Source organism: Asterias amurensis, chromosome 8 (assembly GCF_032118995.1).
Source record: "Asterias amurensis chromosome 8, ASM3211899v1".
In the NCBI taxonomy this organism is placed as follows: Eukaryota; Metazoa; Echinodermata; class Asteroidea; order Forcipulatida; family Asteriidae; genus Asterias; species Asterias amurensis.
The window spans coordinates 3,295,361-3,316,130 of NC_092655.1; the positions used below are offsets into that span (position 1 = coordinate 3,295,361).

At 37.5% G+C, this 20,770-nt stretch overlaps 1 protein-coding gene and 1 long non-coding RNA gene across 3 annotated transcripts; both read right to left on the minus strand.

Moving 5' to 3' along the window:
- Window positions 1-814: 814 nt before the first annotated feature.
- Window positions 815-10,569, minus strand: LOC139940625 (uncharacterized). Of its 2 annotated transcripts, none has more exons than XR_011786478.1 (8): window positions 10,461-10,569; window positions 8,325-8,400; window positions 7,837-7,953; window positions 6,868-6,967; window positions 5,325-5,427; window positions 4,107-4,235; window positions 3,311-3,392; window positions 815-2,616 (listed from the first exon to the last, which is right to left on the minus strand). It is a non-coding gene; the product is annotated as an uncharacterized lncRNA (long non-coding RNA). The 2 variants fall into 2 exon arrangements; XR_011786479.1 differs by having other exon boundaries at window positions 3,311-3,414.
- An 825-nt stretch (window positions 10,570-11,394) lies between these two features.
- Window positions 11,395-19,153, minus strand: LOC139940897 (ventral anterior homeobox 1b-like). The gene is made up of 3 exons (XM_071937281.1): window positions 18,646-19,153; window positions 12,869-13,056; window positions 11,395-12,336 (listed from the first exon to the last, which is right to left on the minus strand). The coding sequence occupies exons 1-3, from the start codon at window positions 19,067-19,069 to the stop codon at window positions 12,112-12,114; spliced, it is 837 nt and encodes a 278-aa protein (XP_071793382.1). The 5' UTR covers window positions 19,070-19,153; the 3' UTR covers window positions 11,395-12,111.
- Between the last annotated feature and the right edge of the window lie 1,617 nt (window positions 19,154-20,770).

Sequence of the window (20,770 nt, forward strand, 5' to 3'; positions counted from 1 at the left end):
GTGACAGTAACAGTATTTTTAAAGGTTTTTTTATAATTATATTGAAATGGTTACTTTAAGATAACATTTAAAGGAAGGGTCTTTTTGTGGCTTAAGAGTGTAACAAAGGTTTAGTAATAATTTCTTTCAAATTGAGTTTAAAGGGGTGGAACTTTTTTTTAAATATCGAAATGATTTACTTTAAGGTATGATTTAAAGGTATGGTCTTTTGGGGTTGCTTAAAGGTGTGACAAAGGTTTAATAATTTCTTTTGAATTGAGTTTAAAGGGGAGGAACCTTTTTTAAATATAGAAATGTTTTTTTAGATTACATTTAAAGGAGGGTCCTTTTGTGGCTTAAAGGTGTGACAAAGGTTTAATAATAATTTCTTTCAAATTGAGTTTAAAGGGGTGGAACTTTTTTTAAACATTGAAATTTATTTTAAGGTACGATTTAAAGGTCAGCCTTTTAGGTGGCTTAAAGGTGTTACTTGGTGTTTCCGTTAAATTGATTAAAGTGATCTTATTCCACTTTGCTTGAAAAGAATTGAGAGGGTATTTAGACCTATTTTTCCGCCGTCATTTTTGTTGGATAATATTACTGAATGGGACCAGTTCATTTTTAAATGGGGACGGATTTTTTTAACTCAAGTTTTGTTTAGTCTAGTCTTTTGTTTAGTCTAGGATCAAAAAAGTTTAATAATTGTAAGCATAATACATTACTTTTACAACAATGAACCTAAAATAACGGAAGGAGAGAGATGTTTTGCTACATTTATAGAATTATTTTATTTCACAACTCCAAATAATAAGATACAAACATTTTAATTATCCACTTAAGACTATTACTTTCACTGTAGCGAAAAACAATTTTTTAATCTTGTTAGAGAGTGATCATTTCTACACTAATTTGCTCAGTTTTATATAACACTTATTTCAGTTGTCTTATTTATAAAAAAAAAACATTAGTTGACACTTCTAAGCTGTAGAACTTCATTATTTGTGTGGGCATGTTTTTAAGTAAACCTCAAATCTTGAGTAACGTTTTAGGGCATACAATTTGTGCATATATGGGTTTTTTTCCCAGTTTAAAAGTCAAATCTTTGAGACAGAAATTGTTTTTAAAGGGGAGGTATGCGTAATTGTCTAAAAGACCAGTCTTTTCACTAGGTGTATCTCAACATTATGAACAAACCTGTGACAATTTTGACTCACTTTGTCATTGACGTTGCAAGAAAATGATGAAAGAAAAACAACACCTTTGTTGGACAAAAAATTGTTTTCAGATAGGAATAAAAGGCTTCTTGCCAGAAGTCTTTTATTTTTTAGTGAGAAATTACCTCTTTCTGAAAATACCAAGTAAGATTTTATGCTAATAAATATTTTGAGTAATTACCAGACGTTAACAGTGCCTTTAAGGCCTATTGATTTTGAGGTAGTTTAAAAACACGTACTATGTTACTTCAGAATGATTCATATCTCATAATGCTTTAAACTATCAACAGCTCTCCGCTGCTCAATACCAAGTGGATAAACTGAATTCAAAAGTATCATTCAGCTCAACCTGCAAACTTGTAACCAAGTTAGGTTTTGATGTTAAGCTATCAGTATCAATAGCAAAGATGTCTTGCAGACATTCTGTGCACATTCATCGGCTTGATTTTAAAAAACCCAAACATTTGGCAAGTACCATAAATGTGGGACAACCATGAAATTGAATATAATTAAGCCAAGGGACCATTTTATCACACAGCATATTTTTTAGAACTTTCAAGGTAAATACCAAAATCTCACTGCTTATGCCCAAATTGGGTCAAAAGTAAATAGGGTTTTACTTGAGCAGTCACAAATAAGACCTCATTTGTGAAGAACATTCTCACAAAATGTAAGCTTTGGATTTAGAAGTTTTATTCCATTTCTTTCATGGATTTGTCCATCGCAGCTCATGAACACAAAGTCATAAAACACAAATAGAAGTACCTTTATTAAAGGCTTTTGGCCTTTTAGAATGAGGAAGGAACATTTTATTGACCTTCAAGTACATGTGATGTGTGCTTTGGGGCTTTTGCACAGAATTTTGTTGAGATTTAAGTTGGAAAAAATACCATGTCAGTTATACTTCACAATGGTTTTAAAGTAATTTTTTTAATAAAGTAGGTGCACCTTGCAAGCAGTGTTATCTGGGCAATTTTATCCCGGTAAGGTTAGTCCAGAGCTGGGCCACCACACCACTATTTTATCAAACCACTCATTGTACTATTCATTGAACCATTACATAGACAATAATCGTACCATTGCACAATCAGTGCTACTTACTTCCACTCCAAACATTGCTACATAGATCTCTGACTTAATGAGTTTAAAATAAACATTGTGTTCTTGCTTGCAAGTGGTGCACTTACTTTTTACAATAACATCCATGTAGAAGTAAGGGGTTGTACTAAACATCATTAGTTTAGTTAAAAAGTCTACGCGTTTACAAATGTAATAAACAAGTTGGTTGGTTGTCCATCCATGATTCCTTGATCGGTAGAATGCCTTGAATTGAAGCGTTGCTCTCCTCAATCTTTTTAGCTTTCACGATCGTAGTAAAGGTTATTTGCAACACACTTGGTTGAAGCATATCAGCGTTCTCATGCTGTGAAAAGTTAAGAAAACAATTGTATAAAGCTAACCCATTTTGGTATATGACAAATGGAAAGGTCAAATGAACAGCACCTCCAATTTGAGTTTGTCAATGAAATCTGATGGTTCAAATTTCACTAAGAGCATCTACCTCAATTTTCATCAAACCTGTGGCAATTTTACCAAAATTTATGAGTGTTTTAAGTTGAGACACTCATGAAATTCAACAAACTTTTTGGCAGTGGTGTACTCCCCCCCCCTCCACCCAGATTAAAAACCAAGATTTTGGTTGGTTTGATGTTTTAACATCCCCAACTAAAAATGTCTGATTAAACCACCGCTCTCTGGTTCTTTCACTAATAAATTTGCAGATGCAGAATCATTTTACCCCAGGTTTTTGAAAATAACTTTGGATGAGAAAAGATGAAGGGTTTCTACTAGAAAGATGACTGATGTTGTTAGTTTTTAGCGTGAATGATTTAATCTGTTTATCTAAGGGGTTTTGTTAATAAGAACATGTATTCATTTTTTTAATCTGTAATCTGTAAGCAATCTGTAGGGAGGGCCATTCATCTTGGTTAGGCGTGGTGCCAGCATGATCTCCCAAGAATGTTATGGCATGTGGTATGAGGGTGAAGTCTGTTTTGTGCTGCTAAAACAGCCCACTTTGATGTTAGTATAACACAACGCTTGGGAATATCACATACCTTTTTTAAGCTTCACACACCTACGTTGTTAACGTGTAGACGATGGGCCAATGTTAGGCACCGACAGATCTCAGGAAAATACCTTTTGAATCAAACAGAAACATCTGCAGATAAAATCAAAATACAGACAATAGTTTTAATGTGACCTTTAAAATGTTCACTTGAGCTTCTCAAGTATCAAAAGTTAGGAAATGTAAAGATGATTGAAGTAGAACCATGAAATGTAAACACAGCTCTTCATGTAGTGTTTTTGTAGTGTTCTGTGGAAAATCTAATTACTATTGCAGCAAAAATGGAATGACTTTTGATGACATCTCAAAAATGCTGGCTTAACCCGCAATAGCTTGTAGTATAAAAACTTGTATTTTTGAAACATAAACAAGTAACTCAGATGACACTTTCAAAGGTGACTTTTGTTGTACCTTCTGTTTCAAATAAGTATCCCTATATTGCCCAAAACCTTTCTATGACCCTACAAGGGGCAGATGATTTTACACAGGAACAAATATCAGAGCCAATTTCTTACAATGGGTTCCAAGTCTATTTTTTGCTCTCTGTCCAATAATGTTCCCCAATTTTTTGGAGCAGCAACCCCCCCACCTCGGATCACATGCTCCTGCCCGAATACATTTCCAATTTCTTTGCATCTCACTAGCCCCTCCTCCCCGTCCCAAACAGAATCAATAAGTAACAGTTGGAACTACCCAGAGAAGGTGATGCTGAATTTTGATGAAAAAGGAAACTAAGACATCTTTATGAACTGACAACTGTTTTAATGTTCAGGAGTTTCCCTTACCTTTTATTAAAGAGAGAGAGAGCAGTTCATTTACGAGACTCATTACACATTGTTAGGAAGCGTATCAGCTGCAGGTCTCAGACATCTACTTGGTTGATGAGTAGACCCCTCTGGAGTATGGGACCCTCGCTGTGTCATGCAAACAAAGAACAAAATAATGGCGTGTTTTTTTAGCTTTCAAATAATACCGTGTAATGGAGCACAAGGGTACATGTAGTTTGAATATTTACCATCAAGGACCAACTTGAAAAAATTATCATTATTGTTCAAGGTAAAATATCTTTATAAGGTAATTATCATTAAGGTAAAAGAGTGTTTGATGATTAGATAAAATTGAGTAAAACTCAATACTAATACTTTCATAACTTGACAAAACAAAACATTTCAATCAGTGTCCAAAAAGTCCACAAGCGCTTACGGACTTGAGTCAAACAAGACAATTGAAAGCAACTAGATAGCATTGGAAGATAAACAGAAGATTAAACACTAGGGGGGCTACTTTTTCCAATCAATTTTCAACGAAATAACAGGGAGGAAAACTTCTGTCACCATCAATCTGTTAAAAATCTCTTGATGCATCTCAAACTACATGTAAGGGTTGTTCACATAGTTCAATTTAACTGTTTATAATAATAATAATAGTGGCAATTTATAATGCGCCATGTCTGTCTAAAAGACACTCCTGGCGCAGGAGAGATGCCGAAGCCAGATTGCAAAGACTATAGTTAAGCACACAAATACGTTTTCAAATGGGTTTTGAAGCTGGAATATGTAGTGAGTTGTCAGAGTTTAGGGGGGAGTTCGTTCCATAGTGATGGGCCAGAGTGTGAGAAGGAGCGGGCTCCCCATGAATGGCGTGTGCGTGGAATGTTTAGAAGTTTGGTGGACGATGATCTGAGGTGCCTGGGTGGAGCATGAAGATGTAGCAGGTTCTGGATGTATGTTGGTGCCGTGCCCTGGAGAGACTGATACACAAGAAGGAGAATTTTGAAGTGGATGCGCTTTTGAACCGGGAGCCAGTGCAGGGCTTTGAGGATTGGAGTGATGTGTGTTGATCTTTTAGTAAGGGTGACAAGTCGGGCGGCCGAATTTTGGAGTCGTTGGAGACGCTTGATCTGATACTTTATGTAGCTTTTGTTTGGCAAAGATTGTAAAGAGTCCACATAAGAAGCATTGGGACATTAGTTGCTGAACCTTAACATTGAAACTAGTGCTTACCGATTGATGAGGTAGACATAGCGCACAGGGCACAGCATTTGCATCATGCATGTACTTTTGGAGAGGTATACTTCATCTGACGTCATGTCTGTAGCAAGTCTAACTGCAAACAAAAAAACAATATTATGTGAAATGAGTGTTGGGTTTTTTCTTCTTCAATTGCAGCAACAATGTGATAATGCTTTGACCATAAAAAGATGACCCATGCGTAAAGAATGTTAGTTTTGGATTTACCCTTGCACCGATGTGTGTTATCGGTGTTCTAGTTGGTAAGACACTGTTTAAGAATTGCAAAGGTTGTGGGTTCGAAAGCCTGCACTCAGGGTGTTATGGCGGAGCAGATAGAGCACCAAACTTAACCTCTGGTGTTTCTAATCAGCAGAGTGTGGGTTGAAGGCCCGGTCGTGAGAATTGTGTTCCTGAGCAAGACACTTAACTACATGCTTCTCTCTAACCAGTGGTAGATGGGTACCTGTGAGGGCACAGATGGTTCTTGTGATTGATTTAGCCAAGTAGCGCATTTTTTTTGCACAGACTGTATAATCCCCAGAGAGCTAAGATGGTTTAAGCAATGAACTAAATGGGCCAGTGACCAGGGTTAAAGGTTGGAAGTGAGACGCCCGGTGTGTAAAGCGCGATATCAAAACCGATTATTATCATTACTCCTGTGATTTAGTTTCACAGAACTCAGGAAAGTACTAAGTATACAATGCTAACACACATCAGTGCAAGGGTAAAACCCAATTTTTCATGTTTCAAAAGTTGTGTACATGTTAGCTAGTGAAATAAACTTATGACCCCTAATTTGTTCATTTCAAGGGTCCATCATCTTTTGCAATTAATTGTCCAGACCCAACATGAACATAGTATGAACTAAGCCAGCCAGACCCCTTTGAGTGAATTTTGACTTATGCTCAGTTGTTTGAACTGGCATTTGATCAGCGGACTTGTACCAAGGAGAACACTGGTATGGTGATGATTATAAAGAAATGAATGGTCTCTAACGTGTCTAAAGGGCAAACAATATTGAAATAAAACTAGAGCACAGAAAATAAATCAGAAAAAAAGTATTTAAGATTTTGTTTGAAAGCTATGGACACTATTGGTAATTGTCAAAGACCAGTCTTCTCACTTATTGTATCTCAACATATGCATAAAATAACAAACCTGTGAAAATATGAGTTCAATCGGTCGTCGAAGATAACAATGAAAGAAAAAACACCCTTGTCACACAAAGTTTAGTGCGTTCAGATGCCTGATTTCGAGACCTCAAATTGTAAGTGTGAGGTCTCAAAATCAAATTCATGGATAATTACTTCTTTCTCGAAAACTACTCCACTTCAGAGGGAGCCGTTTCACACAAGGTTTTTATTTTATTTTACTAACAACAGCTCTCCGTTACGTTACCAAGAAAGTTTTTAAGCTAAAAGTTATTTTGATTAGTTACCAATAGTGTCCACTGCCTTTAAAGCCTAGCATCTTCAAATTGTTCAAACTCCCTTGATGCGACTTAAATTAATGTTGTTCTTAAAGTTTTATTTACCTGTTGATGAAGACATCCCTGGATCTTGAAGGTGGACTTCATGCATCTACTTCTGATGGAGAGGTAGACTTCATCTGATGATGGTGTGTCTGCAGCTAGCCTAAATGCAAACAAAATAAATAACAATATTTTGTGAATAATTTGATGAACTGTCTTTTGTGTTGTTGCTTTTCCAATTGTAGCCCAATACTAGAGTAATAATACAAAATGTGGACCTTGGTTTTTTTTTTTAGCAATCTTCTCCTCAGCCAAAACTTTGTTTTGAGAAAAACAAAATCATCGAAGTTACTTTCTCAAGCCCTGTGGTCTAAGGGCCTTGTCACACGAGGCAACTTTTGCAGGCAACTTCAAAGCAACCAATTGCAGCACATCTACACGATCACTTTCGTAGCACACGAGTCAATTTTAAAACATTGTCTTACGATCCACGAAAGAAAAATGTTAACATTCAAATGGGAATGCCTTTTCTTCTTGGAGATTGCCTGGAACTGGTTGCTTGAAATTGCCTGGTGTGACAAGGCCCTAATGGTTAGACGCTTACTTTAGAATGACAATAATGTTGGGGGTTCATACCCAACCCAGTGCTTGTGGCTTATTTTTCTTTGGAAAGCAAACTGGAACGCACACAGTACATGCAGTACAGTGCTAAAGACACATCCATGTTTCCACACAATTATTTTCAAACTGCTGTTTTGAAGACTGCCTAACTATAAAAACAAAGGTGATTTATACATTTGTAGAGTACTGTAAATGTTGTTTTCTTACATTTGTGGACATGACAAATTCAAACCACATGTGTTTGGCTGTGCCAGCACTGCGTACATCACTTGAACGGCCTAAAGTGGCAAACCATAAAGCCTCTATTTGGTGGCTTCTGTTGGGCCAAGATTGTAAAGTTAAGGATGCTAATAAGAAGCATTTTGGGTCACTAGTTGTTGAACCCCATGACAAGCTGAAACTGGTGCTTACCTGTTGCTGGAGGATATTGTTGTATCTGACACTGGACAGCATGCATCAAGCATCCACTTTTGGAGAGGTAGACTTCAACTAATGACTTGAAACAATGAATGCATGCCTGGAGCTACCCTAAATGAAAACAAAAACACGAAGGATTAGTTTTTGAAAGGGATGTGTTGTTGTTTGCCCTTTAACTGCAGCCAAAATTTGATAATGCTTTGACCATAAGAGGGCGCCATTCCAGTAAACTCAAAAACTTTGACCATAATAAAAATATTAGCCCATGCTTTTGTTATTTTCTCGCACGTCCACTTTGGGGGTGTTTTGTTGGGTAGGAACTCAGTGACACTTCCATTCTTTCAGTTTTTGGAGACCCTTTGTATCAAAATAGATTTTTCAAAAAAATAATTTAAATTATAAAGTTTTTGTTTAATAGCGTTGTATCGTCAACCTGTCCAATTTCCCTTGATGCATCACAAATTAATTGTTCATCAACTTACCTGTTGGTGAAAACATCCTTCATTCAATCTTGATGGTGGCCAGCATGCATATAATCTTCTTTTCTATGGATCTACCCTAAATAAAATAAAAACATACAAAAACTATTTTGTAAAAAGGGGTGTATGTTGTAGTCTGTGCAAATAGCAGCAACAATTTGACCATATTTATAAGAGGGTGCCATGTCATTGTAGGTAATTTTAAAACACTTGTTTTCTTTATAAACACTTTTTTGGTTTATTTAAATAAAAGTTTTTGACCTTGGGATGGGACAAAAGTGTAATTGGTCCTTAGAATAACCATGTGTACTTATGGTAAAGAGATGTGATTCACCCCGGTGTTCCTGGTTTGATTGGCTGCACACTTGCCACAGCACCTTGTAAAAACATTATAACATAGTGCTATGTAAGGTAGTCCCACATACCTTGCGGAAAAATACTGAATGCAAAAGCACCTTGTGAGTGTGAGTGACAGATATTAGAGCTACAATCAGAAGCCACAGCCACTATTATTATTATTTGTAGATTGGTTAATTTACAGAAACGTTGTAAGCAAACCTTGTTACTGAATTTAGTATTTTTTGACAAGGGCCAATATGGTGTTCAGGTTGGGGTCATGAAATGCTATACACTATTTCGACCCCAATGTCCAAATGCATGTATTATGAAACTGGCTGCAACCCCAACTCAGCTGCAGCAATAAGGCCACAAGCAAAACAAAACTACTTCATCATCCGGGATCCGGGTTTTTCCCCAAAAGAGGAAGATGAGGGTAGTTTTATGTTTTGAATTTTGTATTCAAAAAGGTGTCCGCCAAGCATTGTTTTAATTCAAACTAGCCACCAATGCTTCAGTTTAAAGTCACCACTTACTTGTTTAAAGTTCTTAAAAAGATTATAGTGAGTTTAACAAGAACAATACACAGAAGATTTTTATTTTTGAAAACAAAATGTAAAATAAAAAAATAAAAAAAATAATAGAAAAATAAATTAAAAAAAGTTTGAAGGAGCCGGGAAATCAAATGGCAGAATTTGTATTTAATAGGGCCGATTTGACCTAAAAATGAAATGGAGGCTTTCAGTCCTGAGTTAGTAACAAAGTGTTTGTCATGTTGTCTTTAGACTGTGTTTTGACGATACCACTATACTGCAGGTAACAAACAGCAAACTTCTATGCGGAAGACATGTCATCACAAACAATATAATTAATTTTTTTGAATATGAATTTCTTTTTTCTTTAATTAAATGCTAGGGCTGTTTTAAAGCTTAAGTGCAGCTAAAAAATGCTTTTGGCAGTTGTTGTAAGACGACATCAGTTGTCAGCTTTAGTTAGTGCCGGGGGAGGAGAAATTGAGAGGGGAAAAATTTCATTTAAAAAATCCTCAAGTAACCAAGACAAACAAACTTTGTAAGGCCAAATCGGAAAATCGTTCAATCCAAGGCCTAGTTGTTTACCCCCAATTATTTTTTAAATAAAAACAATGTTATGTCCCAAATTTGTGGTCATTCCTGAAACATTTTGGGTTGAATGGATTGCCAGAAGTAGACACAAAGTTCAACTTCAATATTTATAAATTTTGTTAATTAAATATAATTTCATCTTAAACGTTTCATCACTAAACATAATTTAGGAAAGCCCAGCAGGTGCTAGGCCTATCATTTAAATGTAATCCAATTGGACATCCAATTCCGAAAAATTAACCAACCAAAAAAAAAAGCAATGACTGCATGCTGAGGAGCATGATGAGAAAATGACATTGATTGATAAGAATAAGATATATTATATTTATATTTACTATTTTATATTTATAAATTAAATACAAAACAGGCAACATTTTACTGGAAACCAAAGTTAACTTTTAATAACACAAGTTTGCCAATGGCAACGGAAAACATTCAGAGCAAACGTTTCTAAAAGAGAAAAGAGCTCCTAAATTCATTAGAACTGTGTCTCTGAAATCATTTGGCTGTGCATGCATTCACATACGGCTCCATGGATGTATACGGTGTGTATTGGAAACTGGAAAAAAATTTGCCAATTCGCGGCTGAGGGCAAAATATTCCAAGTTATTCGTTAAAATATTTGGGTGAAAATCCCGAATAACACACGAACATCGTCACAAACAAATTAGTTACTCACATTTGCACTTTTGTGGTAGTTGTGTCTCAGGAACTCGGTAAAATCTTGAAATTGCTGGAGAAATACACTGAGAGACGTGTCGACTCGGTCTATTCTGTCTTTAAAAATGGCGGCACATGTGTCACGTGTGAACACGCACGTTTTTTAACACACAAAAGTACGGTGGCCCACAAATGTCACTTCAAAAGCAAAAGCGCCACGGCAAAACCTAAAGCAGAAGATAATTGTGCGTTAACTAAGGTCTTGAATTATAACATCCATTTTAGAATACATACAAAGTACCATATTGAAAAATTGAGAAAGATCTGGCACCGTTAATTAAGAGATAATATTGCTCTAGAAATGTCCCATTTATTCGCCCCGCGTGAATGAGGACCATAGTTTCTTCGTTTGTCACAACAGCCTGTTCATTGCTTACTTGTAAAGTGCATAGGGGAACCAGTGATGTTGTTGGACAAGTTTTGACAAGAGACCCTTGACACTCCAACAAATATTGTCCTTTCACACGAGGTGCATTTTGTAAAATGTTACAACCTTGCTACAATTTAGCAAGGGACCCTTGCTAAATTGCTCTCGTGTGAAAGGGGGTTTATAGGCTTCCATACGAATCGTTAAGCGAGTACGTTGCTGGTCAGTAGTCGAATCGTGCGCACTCGACAAACTAAAAAAAAAAACTAGCAAACTTTGGCTGTAAACACAAAATACCCAAATTGACAAAATAAAAATAACATACGAGTCAATCTTCTCTACTACAAACGTAATACTAACATTTATTTACATCCAAAACCTTCAACAATACATTGATTTTTGTGAATCATCTTCTTGATCATAGCCACTTAGAGTGCTTTTTTAATCAATGGTTTATTTATTGCAACCCAAAACATACGGGCTTCCAATTGGTGAGGAGGAGTCCCCCCCCCCCCCCCCCCCCATGATGTATTATTTGTTTGATCATATGTTAAGCTAAATCAGAACATTTTACTTACAGTAAGTGAACATTATTACAACAAAAGAAATAAATTAGGCCCTATTCGGGGATAGCATGCAGTGTTAGTCTCTCTTCTTTATTTTTGTCATAGGTTTACGAACTCGGCTGTTCCTTATTGGAAACTATAAAAATAATATAAGAGATTAATTTGATCCCATAGATGGATTGCACATGACGTCATTGACCATCTTTGATGAGAAACGCACGCGTCAGAGGCAATCATTGGCTGAGAATTGTGAGTAGAGCATGCACCTTTCCCCATTCATCATCAAAATGGCGGTCGATGACGCATGTGCAGTCCATCTATCAGATTAATGAAATTTCACACAAGTTTCACAGAACATTTTTGAAACTCTGTGTGATGTCACCTTCGACAAAAGTTTTATTTCTTGGCCCAATGTATCTTACAAAAAACTATCTTCAAAACTTTGGTATTTTCTAAAATTCTTGAAGCATTGCAAACCTGTGATTGCTCCAACCAAGAGACGCCTTATAGTTTATCAACCAACCATACAACTTTGTCGTGCAACAACTATCACTATGTCACTTACAAAATGGGGGTGAAAAATAGGCAGCTGTTTCAGAACTTTTCTTTTGCAAAATAAAGTTGTAGATGTTAAACATCGGCAATTGATGGACGGTACTGTTTAAAACATTTCTGAATCAACGCCACGTCGATGGGGCGGGGCCAGGGGCACTGGGCTTCCGAGTGATTGCTCGAACAACAGAAGGCACTGTTGCCGTACTTCCAGATGAAGGATGTTGGTCTTGGAGTAGTCTAAGAATGTTACATGCGGCAATGCTCTCAGCGTTCTTGTCTTTAAACTCGGCTACTCGACACTGGTCTCTCTTCAGTTTGGTGCGACGATTTTGAAACCAGACTTTCACCTGAAGAGGAATGGTGAGAAAGGAGAAATTGTAAAGATCATATTTTTGCCAATTTGTCTGGTCAACAAAGGTGAAGTCATACTTTGATAATGACCCCTCACAAACAATTTCTTCGATCTATTAAATATCTAAAAGTTATAGGTCGTTCAGATCGGCAAAAATTCGGACGTATAGACTTGCACGTAAAGTTATGTATGTTGGTGAGGGCCAGGCTGAGAATACGATGTCTTGGTATAAAAAATAACTTTTGGTGCTCCAAATAAATGCAGTTAACTGTGATAATAAAATGAAATGTGCATCAGATGATGTCCGTGACACCATTTCGTAGCAGATGTCTCACAAACTTTCTGTTAAGCAACAATGAGCAAGGGTCCAGCTGACATGTTGTCAGGTAACCTCATTCCGGTAAACATGTTGTGCTAAGCAAATTTGCGCTTTAGTTCAGTGGACGCTTCCAATAATATTATACATTGGTGGCTCAGACAAAAATTACTTCTTTTATTATTGAAAATTAGTTTAAGCTTTCACCCACCTGTGTCTCTGTGAGATCGAGGTTGCTTGCCAGTCGAGATCGGTCTCTGCCCACCATGTACTGGTTACACTTAAACTCCATCTCAAGTCGTTGAAGCTGGTATGACGTGAAACTTGTGCGGGCCCTCTTGGGTCGATCCAGATCCAACGCCTTAGGAAAGACCATCTCACGGCGGCGGCCATTTTGATCTGTGAAAGATTGCAAAATAATGGTTAAGTCGTGTTTTGTTTTTCACCATGCGACTTGAGGCATTTACGCAAGAAAGAACTTTACTGTTTAGTGCTGACAATCCTGACATGGATACAAAACCAGACTTTCTCTCTGCCCCCATTACAGGCAGTAAAATGAACATTAGTAATAGCCTGATGATTATTCATGTTGGCGGCGGCCTATCAGAACAGAGAAACCGTGTTCTATCATAATAATTATGAAAAACCAAACAACTAAAAAAATGATTACAGAAAAAAACACGTACAATGAACAGGTGTAAAATAAACAAGAAAAGAAGAAGAAGAAATGCCCACGTGGCGGGGTAAGCCAAATGATGATGGTCTTTGGCAATCAACAAAAGACATTCAATAAAATTCAAATCAATTCAGAGGTAAACCGACCCTGCCTTTAACATACACGATGAAAACAAGTAATTTAATGCAGTCAGCAATACTTTAGGTAACAAATATATGTATTTCTAGCTCTCGGGTCTTTCCTGCTCTCGGACAGATCGCAATTTATGATTCCATCCTCTACGTTGTAGCCCAGTGAAGTCATCGCCCTTTTAATACCCTATCATAAAAGAGGCTTCCCCAGCCCGTCATTTCCTCCTTTGTATACAATCTATCCCCTCCTCGTATGCCAATCTTCCTGACCAGACGTCCACCAAAATGATCAAGTCAAGATCCCTATTGAAATCCGGCAATTAGCAGCCCGTTCTCTTCCAATTAGCCCTGGGAATCAATGAAGTCTCGTCGATAGAGGGAGTATAACCAGCGTGAGGTTGCAGCACGCCCCGGCCAGGGCAGCCATGGGGTGTCCCTCTTTAAAGACTGTGTCCAGACTCTTACATCAAAATCATCCTAATGATGATGTGTTACCCGGGGAGAGCCTGGAAGAGTGGCGTGTTATTGTGGTTATAGGAAGTTTGTTTTATTATAAAGTGAAGAGGATGTCTTGTTAGCAATCTAGATTAATTAGACAAAGGGAGGGTGATGGCAGGATTGGGATTATTATCATGATGTGTTTTGAAGTGTACATCACTCTGTTGAAGAGAACAGCGAAGCATCGGGGTGTCCCTCGTCAAAATTGCATTAAAGATAACGTCTCTACTTTATCAGTGGAGACTTGCAGGCGTACGACCTAGGCGACATAGGGGGCAACTGCCCTCCAAACTTCGGGCAAATTGGAAAGACAACGCGAAACAAAAGTTTATTTTGATTTTGGTTGCTGATATCCAACGGCGACATTCGCTCTGAATGATTATACAAATAATGAAATAGTTATCACGCCATTTTCAAATGAGGACTCTAATGAAAAATGACTCGCAAATCTGAGTTTGACACTATTGGTAATTGTCAAAGACTAGTATTTTCACTCGGTGTATCTGAACATAATTATGCATAAAATAAACCTGTGAAAATTTGAGCTCAATATTGGTTGTCAACGTTGCGAGACAATTATGGCAGAAAAACACCTTGCTTGATTTTGGGACCAAAATCAAATTCGTGGAAAATTAATTCTTTCTTGAAAACTACGTTACTTCAAAGTGAGCTATTTCTCAAAATGTCTTATACTACAACAGCTCAGTAGGCCTGTTGCTCGTTACCAAGTAAGTTGTTATGCTACTTGAATAATTACCAATTATTAGTGTCCACTGCCTTTAAAGGTGAGTTTACTCTTCCAAAAACAACTGACGTATAAAGGGGACGCCTAAACACTGGCAACACACTTGCGTAGCAAATCGAAACGGAAACTTGGCTACTGAATTGCCTCTACTATAAATAAAAATAAAATGGTGAACACACAATCATGTGCCCTACCATCCTTGTTTAGGGCGCTGTCGGCATGTTTTGTATGGTCCGTATAATCTCTAAAAATGCAAAGGAGTGAAAAGGCACTCTTTGAAGAGCTGTATGAGGGACAACTCTTTTCCTTGTGGTCTTCCCCTCTTTTAGATTGAAGTTTGCATCATTTTGAGTAATGTTTTCACTCTTTCCTGGAGTGAAACTCCTCTACAAGAGTGAAATAACCACTATTCTTTTTAGATAAGGGACAACTCGAAGTGTTTTTCACGCTTTTACTCGACACCCTACACGGGTGGGATTCGAACCCATGATTCTGCTAAATAAAAGAGCATTTCCCCCGCAAGACTTGGACATTACAAAACAGTGTTTACCACGCGTTGTGGTGAAAACGGCGCCATGATTATACCGAAGAATCTTAATACACGCGAAAATGTTTGGCTTTGCTTTGTTTATGTTTTAATTACACCATATCTGATTATGATGAACTAAAAGAAACACTAGACCCTTTGTTCTGTAATTGGACCTTTAGGGACGCACAGAGCGACAGTACTTATCAAGACGTGTACGCTATCTGATAGACACACCTAATTAGGGTTCATATTTTCCTTAATTATTGAAGCAAATTTGCGAGTAATTATGACATCTCTCTGCGATTAAAACTGAATAGAAATATTCGTTGGCCTATGTAATAAAATAGTGCAATATATTGGAGAGCAATATTGTATTTCATCATATAATACGCCAGGTGATTAGCTTTACTTGATTTGGTAATGAACGCGGTCATTGTCGATAAGTTGTTTGAGTGCCTAAACGAAAACGGTTCTCTGTTAAAGCGCTTTGAGTTACTAAGACTAATTATACGACTATTTTTATATATATTTTTTAAAGGCAGTGGACACTATTGGTAATTACTAAAAATAATTATTAGCATAAAACCTGTCTTGGTGACGAGTAATGGGGAGAGGTTGATGGTGTAAAAAATTGTGGGAAACGGCTCCCTCTGAAGTGCCATAGTTTTCGTGAAAGAAGTAATTTTCCGAGAATTTGATTTCGAGAACGCAGATTTAGAACTTGAGGTCTCGAAATCAACCATCTAAACGCACGCAACTTCGTGTGATAAGGGGTTTTGTTCTTTCATTATTATCTCGCAAGTTCGATGACCGATTGAGCTCAAATTTTTACAGGTTTGTTATTGTACGCATATGTTGAGATATATCAACTGTGAAGGCTATAGTCTTTGACGATAACCAATAGTGTCCACTGCCTTTAACATACCTTATTATTATAATAAGTTTATTATGCGTCTAAAATCGGCCAAGTAGATCGAGAAAGCGGCATTTGACAAACCAATTCCCTCAAAGTATAATGTGATTTGAGGCATTGCATTTTTGGTGCGGTAACACAATGTGTATATCTATCTATCTTGCCGGGTATTTACAGAAAACTGTTTCGCTTTATATTGTACTACCGAGGAGTAGATTTTCGGAATTCGGGAGACTTCTCAGTTCTGAAAATTTAACTGTCCTGCTTTTTAACTATCCTGTGGGTCGAAGGTAGAACATCGACGGAGACTGCTTCTTATCCTCTTACTGGATTGAGGGGACATCTCGTTACTAAACTCACTGTCGTGGAGTGAGTTCTTATTGGTCCCAACGCGTTCATGGAACGTTTCAACTAGCTTGCTTTAAGAGCAACTATAAATATAAATATGAATAGATTAACTTGCGGGTACAACCATGAGTAAAATCTCTTTTGAAGGAGTGTTGGCTCTGAAACATTTCGACATTTCGAACAGTATACTTTGAACAGTATACTTTGCTCTTTTCAGAGCCACCACTCCTTCAAAAGATATTTTACTCATGGTTGTACCCGCAAGTTTATCTATTCATATTTATATGTATAGTTACTCTTATTCTCCACACACCATGCAAAGCTTTAAACACCATTATTTTAGCTTGCTTTAATCTTCAAACCGTTTTCACGAAAAAGATATCGCTTTTAATTTGATAAAAGTTTATAAGGATTGAAAACGTGATTAATGCATCAATATTGCCAATTTTTCACTGTTTTAAAAGAGCATTCTCGTAAACCTGTATGTGGACATTAATGATCGATTTGTGAAATTTATAATCAGGGGAGAATTGAGACTTATTACCTTTTATATTAACGGTATAAACGATTATGCACTTCGTAGCTTACATGGCGGTGTCGTCAGGCACGACATTCAAAGCTTGTTTACATCGTCTAAGTTTTTTATCTTGCCAGCAACAATCACTGCAATTACGGGCACTGGACACTACCCTATTGGTTATTACTCAAGATAATTATTAGCATAAAAACTTACTTGGCAACGAGTAATGGAGAGAGGTTGATAGTGAAAAATATTGTGAGAAACGGCTCCCTCAGAAGTATAGTTTTTGAGAAAGAGGTAATGTCTCGCTCAAATATTAAAAGACATTGTTATGCATCTGAAAGCACACAAATCATGTGCAACAAGGCACTAATTGAGAAATCTGGTTTTTATATACAAAAGGTGTTCAGTGACTTTAACTCGAAATTAAATTCAGGCATCTTTTCTCGTGACCTAAAATTAATTTGAATGCTATAAGACCAGTGAATGCTAAAGTAGAAGTATGATTTTAAACTATGTAACAGTCAAGTCAAGTTAAGCGGCAAACCAGGTGCTTTAAAAATCATTTGAGTAGTTGTGCTGAAAAGAGCCAGTGGTTTGAAAACTCGACGTTTTGATCAGTGTGTCCTGATCGTCTTGAGAAATCTAATCTATTGCCTATAATGACATTAATTTTAATAATTTCCTCCACCTTTCAAATAATGTTTGATATGAAAGTTCACACCTAAATGACACTATCATTCGGTTCATAACCAAGCATGACAAACCTTGTGTGCCACCGTTGTTGTTTGGCTTAAAACGGATGCTGGTGTACGCAAAGGGCTAAAAAAAATGAATGGTCTTCCAAGTTGCAATTGAGAGTAACGAAAGAAAACCTTGTTGCGAAAATTTATCTTTTTGTTCAGACCACGATGGTTTTTTCTTCTTCTAAACTTAATGTAAACCGTGCAATGGGTATAATAATAGTTATACCAGGAAGCATTGTCCATGTGGTGGATACAAAACTAAGAAAAACTGAAACTGTGTCACTTTTGTCAAACACACTACAAGGCATAACGGAGCGCAATAAACGAAAGGAATCAAATATGAACTTTCAGGTTAAAAATTTGTTCGTGCAAATTGATGTTTTGGTTTGATTTTATATTTTAGAGTTGAACATTTTATGCTGGCAGTTACAAAGTACAGGTTATTTACAATAACGAATGCTACATAATAAACAACGGGGAAAAAAAGTATATAATATATTAAAAATTATCAAGGACCCTTCAATCATACAGCATACAATTTCTGTACAGCCAACATGTAGCAAAACAAATAAGTGTTCAAACCTTCGTACAGAGAAAACCCTCTAAAGTGACTCTTTAAAAGGTGTACCACTTTTATAAAGGCTTGCCTCATAAACAACTAGTAGAGGAATTGAAAAGAGTAGGCCTATTACGTGTTTATTTCGGGTTGTCTTTGTTTTTGTTGGGCATGAGTGTCAACTGTGTTAAAACCTTCGTATTATAAAACCATATAAAGTAAATTTAAGGTATACCCGTTTTATAAATGACCTGTCTCATAACAACAAATGTACAAGCAAACTTGTAGAGCACTTGAAAAGTCCACTACTTCAAAAAAATACGCACCCTTAAACGTGAGCACCCTACAGTGCGAGCGAACGTCGTGAGGCGCGTCACTGCATGTACTGTCCGGGGTAGACGCACGCCTCGTACACCCACCCTCTTCACCGTCCTCCTCGTCGCACCCTCGTACCGTACAGTCTGGAAGAATCTCCCCGGTCTTCTCGACCACTTCTCCCGGAAATACATGACACCGCCTCTGGCTACAACCCCCGTTCAATGGGAGTAATTGCCGGCCGCTCTGCTGTGCTGGAATTCCGACGGCGGCACCGTACTTCTCGCCGAGCCGCTCGGGTACTGCCGCCGCGTCTGACGGATGAAACACGGGGGGAACTCGGTACATGGGATACGGCTGCCCGTAGTATGTAGGTTTGGAGTCATACGCCCCGTATGGGTAATCGTATGACGGCCAGAAGCTTGGTGTCCACATTTTTAATTTTGTGTTTTTCGGGAAATAAAAGTCTATTTCATAATATTTAAATAAAACTTTGACGAAAAGTTGACGAAGATGAGTTGCCGCTTGACTTGCTAGATCGATAGTGACCCACGACTTGGGAGTTTCTGTCTCCTCCTGACGACTTGGGGATAGCTATTTACTAGAGGAGGGATCATGATAATAATAGTAAGATTTTCCTCCTACACCGGAAAACAAGACATCCTGACGAGTTTCGCCCTGAGAGGGCGGGCTTCACTGCGGGACGTCTTTCAACTCGCGTCAGAGCCCCGTGTCGATGATTGACATCTTGTCAATTATTTGGGTCATTATTATTTGGTTGTGGGCAATGCTAAGGACTTATTAGCTCGCTGGCCTTTCAACGGTCTCCTTTCATGGGGAGTGACCATGCTGGTTCGAACCCCAGGTACACGCAGGGTCATAGTATAACTGTCTGTAGGCTTATTAGCAATAAATGCCACTGTTGCAAATAGGGACGATTCAAGGCTTAGATTCGCAGCTCATTTGACAAGTGTCACTGGCCACAGAGATAGAAAAAGTTGGGTATACACAATTCTTCAAAACAGTCATCAGAAAATTTATTGTTGGCACCTGAACTTTCTGCTGCTTCACCCTATTTAAAATAGGCACTGGAAGCCACCGGGTATAACACGAATTCATTATTGTTCATTTAACTAACTTTCTCTGAAGTTTCTTTATTTTTAATGTTTGTGTGAGACTAACACAGGTCCATCACGCGTATTCGTGACGTCACAAACATTCTCCAGGTTGTAGCAAAGACCGCACACAATAACTTAACTTTAATTTCGCTCCCCAAAAATATACCACTGGTCAAGCCATAACTGTCACTTATAGTTCTCAATCCGTTTCAATTGCCTTGGCTGCCCCTCCTTCTCCTAATAAGCGAACTAAGAAAGGACACTTCTTGTCCGCTTCCTAATGACCATCAATTGTCATGTTTGATTACGGCTTCAACCATGTCATCCGCTAATTGGGGAAGACTAGACGAACAGCGCCCCCTCAGTCCAATCACAACATAGATGACGTCATGGTGCGACATTGTGTACGATGGATTGGCATGAGGTGTGATAATTTTCTCTGGTTGCTTCAATTTGAAAGCAATCCAGATTCGCAGAAAAATAAAACCTAAGTCAGGGCAACATTAATGAAGGCACTAGACATTTGGTGTCCAAGACCAGTATGGTGTATCCCAACGCATAAATTAACAAATCTGGGACTAAAAGTTTGACTCAATTTGGTCATCAAAGTTACAAGAGAGTGATGGAAGAAAAATCACACTTGTTGCACAAAATGTGTGTGCTTCAAATGCTTAGTCTTATATAGGCTTAATTCTCTTCATATGAAACAAGAAGAACCTAAGAACCTCATTGGTTCTGCAGTGATCATTCAACCTTCAATCTTTTAATGCAGCATCTGAGCTGTTGATTTTTACATTATTTATTTGTCACTCCTTCATTTTGTTAATAACTTCTTTAGTACCACACTTTTTCACAATAGGTATGCTGCCGGCCATGCCATAAGGCAGAAAATAAGACACCAAAATCATCATGGAACAAGAGGGGAACATTCAAGGGAGGGTATTATCCAGAGAATGAAAAAACAAAAAAATTATATAAAAATGGAGCCTGAGTTAGACATTCTTCTTGTGTTATAAAA